The sequence below is a fragment of the Cyanistes caeruleus genome, chromosome Z, assembly GCF_971803275.1.
Source record: "Cyanistes caeruleus chromosome Z, bCyaCae1.hap1.1, whole genome shotgun sequence".
NCBI lineage: Eukaryota > Metazoa > Chordata > Aves > Passeriformes > Paridae > Cyanistes > Cyanistes caeruleus.
This window is the reverse complement of record NC_141732.1, coordinates 48565120-48578154: the sequence shown is the minus strand read 5'-3', so window position 1 is coordinate 48578154 and position 13035 is coordinate 48565120. Positions and strand designations below refer to the sequence as shown.

The 13035-nt window shown below is 34.9% G+C and overlaps 1 protein-coding gene across 1 annotated transcript in view; it reads left to right on the top strand.

The window, feature by feature from the left end:
• The window catches only part of CNTLN (centlein), a 191104-nt gene that overhangs the window by 16057 nt on the left and 162012 nt on the right, over positions 1-13035 (top strand). The window contains 1 exon segment of the mRNA XM_086869809.1: positions 8396-8484. Coding sequence (XP_086725935.1) covers positions 8396-8484 — 89 coding nt within the window.

The following is a 13035-nucleotide window of genomic DNA, read 5'->3' as shown; positions in this document are numbered from 1 at the left end:
GCTCCTGCTTCCCCCACTTCGCTCTCAGAACCAGCCTTAAATGTGCAGAACTTTACATCCAGTATAAACAGAACAGACAACTGGAGATACAAGCATCATAAACTCAGCCCAGGACAGTTCACCATGTTGTTACAGATTCAACATGGAGGAGAATGACTGAGTGTAGCTGGTTTAGTTTTCCCATCTAATTATTTTGGTTTGGGAAGGAGGTTCTTGAAGAGTGACTTCAGATAGTCTTGTCCTTTGCTGTTATTGAGAGTGCGCTGTTTCAACTATTTGAAGTTTAGCTCGGAACTTAAAATGTGTGCAAATATTCTATTTGTCCACAATTCTACAGGATCTGGAAAATACTACAGTGTCATTTCAGGCACAGTTGAAATAATGGACCTAAATTGCACTTGGTTAGTTATGGCAATGCAGAGGGAATATACCCAAAAGTATGCATATGGTTATATTGTCTGTAAAATAAAATTATTTATGCATTCTCATATTCTTGAATTCATTAAAAATCATAAGTGCATTATGATTGTATTAATCCAGAGCATTACATTTAAAAAAAATAACTCTGAGAGCTGTGGCAAAACTTTTAAATTATCCTGTGCTCTCAAATAAGTGATGGAATTGTTACAAGAACACTCAGAATTGTCATGCTTCCAGAACACAGTTATGTGACTTAGAAAAATTCATGTCCTACCCAGTTCTGTGCATCTTCCATCTAAATTACTTATATGACTGCAGTTAGTTTTAATTGAAGTAGTTTAGAAAGTTATAGCTTGGAATGAAAGCTGGCAGATCCCTTATCCTGTCCTTGATCCAGAAAGGGATTAAAAGAAAGCTTTTGATTTCTCATGTTTTCTCCGTTTTGAAAAGGTTTCCTGCATTAATTAAGTGCTGCATCTCCAATATTGAGTACTCAGAAAAGCAACTGCTCGTAGAAGGTTGTTCCAGTGAATGAAGGGAAACACAGCATCATGTGTGCTCACTGGAGAAGAAAGTAATTTACTTTTTGCTATTCAGTGAGGCTGGCATTGTGTGTAATAGGTCTATGTCTATCTAATAAGTTCTGTGTACCAGTGAATTGATGTTTATTTTTGTCCATTCCTACTGTGATGGTACTGATCTGCCTTCAGTGATGTTAATTTTTGACTATGCCATGACCAGGAAGTACCTTTTATTTCCTGCCAGTTTATGCCACAATAAGCCAATTATTTATGCCAATTAAGAATATATAATGAAATAACTTAGTTCTAAGTTCATTGCTGTGTTTTTGTTATGCTGAAGAACTAATCTGAGAGTATGCTGATTAAATCATGTGTAATGACAGCATCTTTTAGTATAAGTTGGGTGGTACTTTTTTCCTTAGACCACTATTAGGGCATCAACATTGTAACAATGACAATACAGTATTATTTTTGTGGTGCCTGTGTGTGTTCAGCAGAGTAATAAGTTAGGATTCAGTTTGTAAGGGGGAGGTGTGTGTGTGGGAATATATTTACACACAAGTGTAAGTAAAACAGTATTCTGCATTATCCCTTTGAATCAAATGTATATTTGTTGCAAGAACTAACAACAGAGACAAGATAACAGTAATTTCTTTGAATAGAAAATTATGCATGGAATATACAGAAAACTTTTTTTTTTCTTTACTATAGTACATTTACATTTTGATTGTATCTCACTTAAGCTGCAACACTGAGGAATTGAGGGGACACGGAAAAATACTCTTGTTTGCTGATGATGTCTCTTAAAAAAAGCAGTCAGTCTGGTCAAGTCACCTACAGCTCTCTTGCAAATTTATACGTGATAATTAGAAGTTAACAGTGCATACTATTTGTGAGTGACTTCTGTGAACTTATGAACAGTGAAAATAACAGGATTATTTTGTGTGTCTAAGGTTCTAAGTTTTGTTGTGAGTAACTGATGAGTCTTCTGGTTGTTTAAAAGCACAGCACCTCACAGATGGATTCTCTAAAGAGTAAGGGTATTTTTTGTTGTGACAGCTTAGTAGGACTTGGTTGTAAAGAGAATACCTCTTATTTAGGGATGTAACTGGAAAACACAAAGAAATACTGGTACAGTAGGGTAAAGAGAGTCTGAACTGACAGTATGCAGCAGTGTAAGTTTAAAAGTCTTGTGAGACATCAAGAAAGATGCAAGTCTTGTGCATCTTGATGCTTGTGAAGTATACATGTCAGCTTGATAAGACTTCAGTTGTTTAGTTGGAAGTGTACTAGTCTGTCCTAGATGTTAGGGGAGCTGAGAACAATGCATAGAAAAAAAATTCTTGCAGGTTTTTCAGTGCTTATACCAGCCAGCCAGGTTATTTTGTGTATTTCCCCCTCATGCCCCATGCCCTGTAGTATTTTGATTTCCATACAATTTTTTTCCAGCCTGACAATCATGTGTTTTGAAATACTCAATTCATAACACAGAAAATTATCAGTATGTAATTATTACAGAGTTCTTAATAAAAAGTAACAAATAAAGTAAACCAATAGCTCCCTCTGTCCTCCCAAGTGCTTTATTTTCCCACTTGGGGATAAGGACTGATTAAATAACTAAAATGAGAGTTTGTGTCCTGTATTTTTGTAGTGGTGATTGGAGAGGCAGAGGTGGGGAAGAGACTGTTTGGATTGATTGTGAATAGATTGAGGTTTGTGTTTCATTTTTTTGCTCTGAGGATATTCTCTTCCAGATTTGAGAAGATGAATGATAGTAAGTGAATAATAATTTTTAGTGCTGTAAAGATTTTAGGTATGAAAGGAACACTTAACAGTGGTTAACACGCTTAGAAATAGAAGTGAAACATCAAAGAGAGTACTGATTTCAGATTTCAAATAACTGAAATGCTTGATGTATGAATTTATGTTAAAGGGGAGAAGTTTTTCATTTTATCCTTGTTGTCAACAGTGTGTGATATAAACCTAAACACAAAACTACACTTACTTGTAAATTTAATACTCAACTTGTTATGAATGTATAGTTTCTGTAAGATAAAAGAAAAGAAAAAAAGATACTGCTTATGCTTTTGGTACTTGTTTCACTGCTAATTTAAAAGTTTTACTGCAGTAAATTCGTTACTATAAAAAGAATGCCAGCTAATTCTCCTTGATAAAGCAATATAAAAATTTCCAAAAAGATTCTATGGTTCTAAGTTTCCATTAGACAGGTAACTGCAGTATTGATACAGTTTCAGGTACTTTTGATATCAAATCGCCAGTGGAATATTTATGCTTGTAATTCCCTTCCAAAAGGAAGATAAAATGTTTTACATAAGGGTATTTGTCTTTTCCTGCTTTTAAGTCAGAGGCATTTTTCGTTTTTTGATTTCTGCCGATGTTTTATAAATTCACAGCTTCACTTGAAAGCAAATACTCCTGCTGTAGCTAGTTATGCCATATAACATTTGTTAGTGGCTTATCTATTGCCAGTGTTTCTGAGTTTGCTGCTGTTAAAAATCAGTAAGAAAAAATCTTTAGTTTGCAAAGAACTCTTTCAAAACCTAAGGTAAGTCTGCATTTCTGTTTGTCTTTCAGTATGAACTACAATTGCTTTCACTGTAGGCTGAGGGGAAAGATGTCAATTTTCAGAGAGTACACAATGTACTCTTTTCTTTTTTCAGAGTATTTTTGTTCTTGCATGCAACCTTGATTTCAGGGTGAGCATCCTTATCTGACATTAGATATGTTGTAAATAATGAGTAATTTTTGCTAGCTTTCAAATTACATCTGTATTCTGCCTTTATATAAGATCTCAGCTGTTCAAGGTACACTTTTGCTGACCTCTTGAGCTGTTAACATGCACTTGAGTAGGCTGAATATTTTTTGGGTAAGCTGAAGATTGATATATCCCAGGCCTTGACAGCTGCAGTGTTTTTCTGTGCCAACTTCAGACAGTGTAAGTAAGCAGTCTTTTTTCCATAGAAATTGTTTGGCTCCCAGGGCCATACAGGGAAAAGCTTTACCAAGTCCATGAATTCTGCCAAGAGCTTAAAAAGACTGTTTAAATTTCTTTTCCTCTTAAACCTTAATTTCTAACTAATACTACTTCCATTATACAAAATGCTTAATTAATCATATTACTTAGATTTAAATGAAATAGCTATTAAAATGTTTGGCATTTTAAAGATAAGAAAATCATATACAGCAACTCAACATTCTTTGACTAAGGTCTTAGTAATGTTTTGTTGTCATAATGAAAAATTTTGTATGTTTCTGTGTAAACTTTCTTTTTGTGAAAAAAGTTCTCTTCACTCTGGATGAAGTAGTGGTTTTCTGTTTGTTTGACTGGGTTTTTTCTTTGCTGGTAACATTATTTGAAGATGCATTTGCGTCATTCTTTTGGCAGAAGTACACTTGGGCAGGACATTGGTTAGTTTTGTGAGCATTTAGAGAAGTTAAAAGTACATATTGAGTACATAGTGAAAGGCTTATGATGATATAATTTGGAATATCTGTTGATATAATTGCAACATTACTTTATGTTCTGGGTATATTCATAAATTCATAATTTGCAGTAGTAATTTTAAATATCAGTTTGTCACCATAAAAAAAAAATAACATGTATCAAAATATCATTGTTTTGCAGTTTTGGAAATTCCAGTGACTTTTTACTTCCATAGGATTTGTGAAGGCTTTGGTTTGTATTTTGAAGTCATAGTTGTTAGTTGTTTACCATTTAATGGACACCTTTTTGCCTATTTTGTGTAGGTTTTTCTTTGAAGTTTGTTTAGTACCCATTCAATATTCCTTATTGCAAAGGAGATTTTTTATTTTACAGTTAGGATGAGTTTTTAATGTTGTTTCATCTACTGTTCTTTTAGCACAGACAGAAGTGTCACAGAACTTAGTTATGTAAAGAGTGGCAATTTCACTGACATGAATACAAATTTGTGGCTGATTTTACTCTTTGGACAACTTAAATTATACTGTGGAATAATTACAGGTTAAATTAAACTGAAGAGTTTAAAAAGATGGTTTTAGAGTGTTTGTGTTCTCATTAGGAATGTTTGTTGAAACCTCATATATTTATATTATCAAAAGAAGATTTTGAAAATTTTAGGTAGAAATTCAGTTTTCAGAGGGTCAATACATGCTGTATACTGAGCAAAAATTATGGGATGAATGTGAAGACTTCCCTCTTATTGTACATATATAGTAATATTTGTTCATTAGGAACAATTCAATACCTGTTGCTGTGGTTTTCCATTTTTTTGGTTTTTCTTTTTGTAATGAAGGAAAGCTGTGCTTAGAAGTATTCATCTGAAGGTTATATGCTATTCTGTGTTCTTGGGATGCCTCAAACTGTTTCCCAGCTGGGACCTGAAATGTCTACAAATCTGCACAGTAGGATCTGCAGACACCCCTGGTTGTAGGGAGTCTCATGGTGTTTGATAGTGCTTTTTAGAGTCATAGAGAAGCCCAAGGGTCTCAACTCTTCTAATATATATATATAACAAAAAAAAGCAGAAAACCCAACAGCTACTTCTGTGGTTTTGTATTTAGGATAGTAAAGGGGAAAGTTAAGGAGGCATACTTATAAGCAGTTCTAAGACATTAAACAGGCAAACAAAACTAACTAAACATAGCTCATGAGACCATCAATCAGCATAAGAAACTTTTGACTGTTTGCTTGACTCGGGATTCCTGAGTGTTTTCAGGTAGAATACTATTAGCCCTTTGTTCTACTGTGTCTTCTCTCTGCTGTAATGGTTTTGTGGCCTTTAGACTAATTTCTTAATGATTTACGGTAGTTCAGTATAAAATACACAGTGAGTTCTGTATTAAATATATAAAAATGCTCAAACACTATTATCATGTAATTTCTGATCAGTTGAACAATTTGAACTAAAATTATTTTAAAATTGGAGTAGATACAGTGGTTTTCTGTCATTATGATTCAAAGATTTCCTTATACTGAAAGGCAGCGAGTCTGGTGAAAGGCCAAGAACACAATTCCTGTGAGGAACATGTGAGGAAGCTGGGGTATTTTAGCTTGGGGAAAAAGAGTCTGCGGGGTGACCTTGTCTGTCTCTGTGACTGCCTGAAAGGAGGGTGCAACCAGGTGAGGGTCAGTCTCTTCTCCCAGGCAGCCACTGACAGAACAAGAGGACAGTCTTAAGCTGTGCCAGGAGAGGTGTAGGTTGGACATTAGGAAGAATTTTTTCACTGAATGAGTGACTGTGCATTGGAATGGGCTGTCCAAGGAGGTGGTGGAGTTGCTGAAGGTATTTACGGAAAGACTGGATGCCATGCTCTACCTGACACAGTGATATTTCATCATAGGTTGGACTTGATGATCTCAGAGGTTGTTTCCAGCCTAGCTGATTTGCTGTGTTGATACACTACTGTGAAATGACTAGTGCCATTTTGGCTGGAAGGACTATTGATTTAATGTGCTTTGAAATAATTAAAAAGAAATCACATTTTCGTTGCTATTGTTTAGAGAGTTTTAGTCTGGATTTGTGGTTTGTTTTTTGTTTGTTTGCTTTCCCCCCTGACTTACCAGCATAAACACAAGATGTTTTTAAGAGGTTGAAATTACTCTGAATCCAGCTTCTGTTTACATCTTAGTGCTTTTTTGAAGCCTGCAGCAGTTCTTACAAAGAGAGGGAGATGGTGTCTTTTATTTTAAGGACATGAAACAAGTGCATACTTTTATAGTCTTTCCCACTGAAACATAGAAATTCAGTATACTGTGTGATAGCATGAAATGAGGGGTTGTACTTTTTTTCTTTTTACTTAGTAACCCATTTAATACAGAGCTTAGTGTTTATCTTTTAACTTAATTCTGAGCTGAAAGTTAACCTATTTTTAGCACTTGTACTGAACAAAGACTTGGATACCGATGCAAAGTCATTTGAGTTACTAATTTTGTGGTGTACAGTCCAGGTTTTGTACTATCTTTCTTCAAAAATGGAAGTAGTGCACCATAACCCAGTTTTAGTTTCTGTTTGTTTGAATGCAACAGGGTCACTTTTGGTTTTGAAAAGAGTGCTTACACTAGTTACCCAATCTGGTTAGAGAAAGATTGTGGGTTTTTCAAGTGTTTTAAAAATATCTTGTTCCTCATTTCTTTATGCGCAAAGTCTTTTGTTAACTGCTTGATTTTATTTGGAAAGTCAAGAAACACAGAATTTTAAAAGCTGTGCACAACCTGTGAAAGACAGTTGAAATTTTTCTGCTTTTAAGAAAGATGAGGTCTCTTTGATGTAGAGCATTTTGCATTAGCTGATAATGGTCTTGAATTATAAGGTCTTTTTGCCAATTTGTTTTTTAACATTTAGATTTGACATTAGAAAGAATTTCTTGTCAGGCATTGGAACAGGCTACTCAGGGGGTGTTGGGGGTATTGCCATCCCTGGGGTATTTAAAAGCTGTGTAGATACAGCATGTAGGGATTACTGGTGCATATAGCAATGTTAGGTTACTGGTTGGATGCCTTGACCATAAATGTCTTTTCCAGTCTAAATGATTTTCTATTTCCAAAACTCTAGTAGACATAGCTGCACTCTAATTATTTTTGCCTGTTGAATATGCCTAGCTGCCAATATGATGGGTTTGGCTTATTTGTTCCTAATTTTATGTTAGACTGTGTCAGTCGGTTTCATCCTAGTCTGGACTCTGGTTTATGAACACATATTTTCTTACTGGTCTTCATCTTTTGCTGGATTTTATTTTTCTCCTCTAACATTTTTGTATAATTAACACATGGGTTTAGATTGTAAAGTAACAAATATTGATGCTTCCAGTAATAAAATCATATTGGAATAAGAAGACACCAGTGAAAAAATAATAACTAATGTGTACTAGAAAATAAATATGTGGGAAAGATTTCAGCTGACATCTGGTTTTCACAAACTTTCTGAAGTCTGTTTGTAAAGAATACTGTTTTCTTGCTCTCACTTGAGCTTTTTTTCTGAAACTTCTGTATACGGCAGGTTAGGTGAGTGTGTGTTAGAAGACTCTTTTACTGCGTATTTTGAAACAAAAAGCTGCATGTGGTAGAACTTAATCTTGAAGCAGGTATTCCTTGAAGGAGGCTTAGCATGTAATAGAAATTGTGTCAGTAACAGTAATAGATATAGCAAAAGGCAGCCTTGTTTGAATAGTGTAACTTCTGCTGCCGTATGTTGCACTGCATACTATTTTAATGTTGATTATGAATGTTGGTTTTACTTCAAAATTCTGTATGGTTAAAACTTTGTATATTCAAGAGAACTATTTGCTGTGTTTTTGTCATTCATGGAGCAGTGAGTAACTTGCAGGGAATTCTCAATAGAGTAGGGCTTTCTTGGCAATTGTGTTTTGAATATGCTCAGTATAACTTATTTTTGTCAGTAAAAGGCATTATACATGTAATGTGTTTTTTCTTCTTTTTTTTTCCTTTTTCTAAGGCTCATAAAGCATTTGTGTGGTCTCTTTGGAAACATCTCCAGGTGTCCAAACCAGATCTTACTCAATCTGTCAGTTTGGTTGTGGAAAGGTGAGTTTGAAGATTTAATATTCTACTAAAATCAAAAAACAACCAACATCTCCTTCAGATACCATATTTTTTATCTTTCTAATTGAGAACTATGTAGAGTTCTAAAAATGTGTTGAAAAAATTTAATTGTTACATTCTGTCAAGAGTGCCTAGAATACATTGCAAGTTTTCTTCTTTTTTGATGCAGGTTGAAGCCGACTTTAAAATCTGTTCTCAGTGAGATTGCTGTGCTGCAGTTCGATACAATTTTTAAATTACGAATGTACAGCAATATTTTGTTTTCCTGTTGAAAGAGCAGGAGGAGGAAAATGACTGGTAATTTTCCAGTGTAATAAGCTGCTGGATAACAGTTGTATATAAGTTATGTTTATCTGAATTCTTGAGGAAGTGAAAAGCTAAGACTTGTTAATAGAAGACATAATTATCATAGGATCCTAGAATATGCTGCACTGGAAGAGGTCAGGATCATTGAGTCCTGCTCCTTGCTCTGCATAGGGCACCCCCACGTGTTGCACCATGTGCCTGAGAGCCCTGTCTGAATGCTTCTTGGACACTTTCAGGCTGGTGCTGTCACCACTTTCCTGGGGAACCTGTTCCAGTGCCCAACCACCCACTGGGGGAAGAAGTTTTCCCTGACTGTAAGAGCTTCCATCTCCATTAACAAGCAGGATCTTACTTCTGCAGCTTATTCCTCTGAGGATAGTAATGGTGAGGATTTCTTCATGGTACTTACTATTATCTGATTCCTATAATTGTTAGCTAATTATCACAGTGTTCATTTGATTGTTCTGGGATGCTGATATTTATGAATTCAAATATTTTGTAGGCCAAAGATAAGGAGAATGTGAATGAAGTGGCTGTCAGTATTGCAACTATTATTTTAAGGTGCCATGAGTTCCCTCTTCTTAAATGAAAAAGGGGATTTTTTAAAAAGAAAAAAATAATGGATTTTAACTCTTTTTAAAGTCATGCCAATTTTACTTGGGAAGTTTGTTACAGATTCATAGGGGGTCCTGTCTCCTTTGGGTTTGTATGGAGTGCTTTGACCTTAGAAGGCATGTTTTGTTGTTCACACCTTTCCTTTTTGGACTTCATCTGTACATATTCTTTCACTTGTGAAAATATAGCATCTTTGGCTGGGAGTGCATTTTACAGAATCATGGTATTGTTAGGGTTAGAAGGGACCTTGGGAGATCATCTAGTGCAACCCCTCTGCAGGGTCACCTAGAGCAGGTTATATACAGGTATGTGTCCAGGTAGGTTTTGAGTGGCTCCAGAGAGGGACACCACAATCTCCCTGGGCAGTCTCTTCCAGTACTCTGCCACCCTCAGTGCAAAGAAGTTCTGCCTCATGTTGAGGCACCACTGAAAAGAGTCTGGCCCCATCCTCACCTTTGGGATATTTCTATGTATTGATGAGATCCCTTCAATGTCACTGTTTTTTATAGTGTTGTCCCCTGTTCTGCCTAGCATAAAGCAATGAAAATTTTTGTCCAAAAATACAGTGTCTAATGGGTTCATATCCAGAGGAAGACAGTGATGATGTGAGGACATGCAGTTTATTTTAAGACAGCTGTTATTGGGTCATTTACATGTGGTTGCCAGTGATGATATCAAGTAACTGCTGGCATTGTACTGGGACACTTAACTGCAGAGAGTAGTAGCCTGGCTGTTCAGACAGTATACTATTTTTACTATTGTTTTCATGTTTTATTTGGGAAATAGTTTTAATATATGATGAAGACTGATGCACGAATACATAGCATCCTTCATTTACGTTGAAATGCAAAATCATAATTATTTATTTCCCAATAAAAGTTAGTCATGTTTTTATAAGGATATTGGCAGTAGAATTCATCTTCCTTCATAAAACATAAAAAAATGAGAGAACTGTTTAAAATATATAAATTCAGTATTTAATATATGTAAACATACATTACCTGTATATAAGCACAATTATATTGAAAACATTAAAAAACTTTATTATCCTAACCACATTTTATACATAGCTGAACAATGTGGAAAATTGTAGTTCTTTTACCTGAAGCTTAAGAAGGCAGAAACAGGTGTTCAGGCTTATTAACATTCTTTATTTATGTTGCATATAAAAATAATCAGGATATTAGGATGAATTGAATCATAGAGGTGTTAGAAAGCATGGATTTAAATAATGGTCAATAAAGGAATTATTTAGAGTTCTTGAATTATGTGCCTATATAAGATGCAGTCTGTCTTCTTTGTTTATTATTCTTCATTCATTCATTCTAGGAGTGTTTTTATGCTTCATAGTTGTCCCTGGCTTTAAATTATGTTATGCTTCATTTAGAACAGAAATTGGTAATTTTGTGTATTCTTATTGATACAATGAATGTGGCACTCTTATATACCACCTTCATGCACAAAAGCAAGATAATAAGCTGAAATTTTCCGTATGTGTTCTGCACTGCATAGAGGCTGATGATTGGTATGTGAAACCTTGCCAACATAATTCTGTTAACGTGCTGGTCTAGTTTGTTTTTATGTCCTCTACTCTTTTAGAATTACACTAATGTTTTAGAACCTTTTTGAACTCAAGGCTATACTTGTATATCACAGCTTTTCCATGCTTCTCTGAATTATGGAATTAAGAAAGAAGAAATTGCTTCCACAGCATCTTTTTAGGTGTTATCATTACTCCTGAGAATCCTGGAATAGGTTTGGATAAAACCCATTCAGTATATAAGAGTTTTATTAATCACAACTTTGAACTTTCGGTTGCTTTGATTTGACAGATGGAGCAGTAGTGTGTATTTTTCTCTTCAATTGATGTAGCTTCATCTCTTTTGCCTGAGTATGGTCTAATTGCCACTTTGGAAATAGTTTCTAGCCCAGCTTTACCTGTGAACCTTCTGCACAACCAAATTACAGCCCCATATATTCTATCCTCACTTTTCCTGTTATTACTTCCCATAATGATTTCCTCAGTAGTTTCAGTTTCATGACTGTACCTCTTCACACTCTCATCCTTTCAGAAAAGTTTTTTTCTTATTCCCACTTTATAGGAGTAAATAATATGCTTTTTTAATGCTACTATCGGTTTATCTTAGTTCCAGTGCATTGATTAGCTTTACAGGGAATCTGCTGTCTACCACTGCTGCTGTCCAGAAAATTGCAGGACAATAGATTTTTTGGCTTTGTTAATCTGGGAAAAATATGTGGGTTTAAAGAGTTTAAAAGATGGGATGATCAAATAACTGTTATAAGCAAGATGAGTCCTGAAGCATGTCACTTGGGAGGATGCGTGCTGCTTGGAGCCCATTTTTCGATATTATACACAGTTGTATCAGATGAGGTGGAAATTGGAAATTTACACTAAAATCTGATAAAAACCATTTAAGTCTCATAGACTTCAAAACCACATAAGTCTCATTCCTTCTCGTCTGTACTGGGGACAACAGAGACCTAGTCATATTCAAGTTCAGAACTTTTTCTGTCTTGCTCGGGCTTATTGTGAGATTTTGAGATAGAAACAAACAGAATGTGATGGATTTGAACCTTTTTTTGTTTCTTCTTGTGACATGGATGCCACCAGTGTTTGCATAACTTAATTTTTCAGTGTGCTCTTTCCACCAAAAATTCCATAACCGAGGAACTTCCATTTCCTGCCAGATCTTTGTTAGAAACTGCCTGAGGTCATATAAGCCAGATAAGTAATGGAAGCAGACAGAATCTAGGAAAGCACAGGCATGTGTACCTGCCTAGATCATATATATATGTATATAAATATATAAATATATATATATATAAAAAGAATCAAACAGTATTGTCCAGTGGATTTCAATAATTTAATTGATGAAAGAGACAGCTAGGCTTCTTTTGTGAGATTGCAGAGATGAAAATAAAAGATGCAGGACAAAATGTTCACTTAGAGCTATAGAACTTACACCACAGATGTGTGGTGAAGAAAAGAAAATACATGTTAGGAGGAATTGAGTGGGCAGTACTAACTTTACAGCAATTTATATTTATAGCATTATAGTATTCCTTATAGTAATATAGCATTGCAGTAATTCCTTAGTTTTTTTTTCCAAACGACCCAGGAAAATATAAAAGATATAATTTTGGGGGCGTAGGGAGAAATTACTAGTACCTTGCCATTATTTGTCTGTTATTTTCAAATGCTTTCATGGCCCCAAAATAGAAGTTCTCCTGCCCTAAAATTGTAAAAATTTAACTTGTACTTTTTTATGGCTATGCTGCTGATTCCAGTAATACACCAATGATATTACACTTTTCAGCAGTCTTTGCAGTTCTTGCCGGATAACTATAACTATATTCCCAATTTAATATTCAGATATAAACAAAAAATTATCTTTACTGTGCAAATGAGAAATGCCTTTGGGATATGTAAAAGCCTCCAGGTATTTTAAACAAGCCATTGTAAAACTACTACCCATGTTAGTATACTTTCCAGCTACTTTAAATACTATTGATCTCAGTATTATGTAAAGAGTATGCTATTTCTAGTTTGCTGCCTTCTGAAGGATTTTTTTTTTATGATTTAAAACAAGG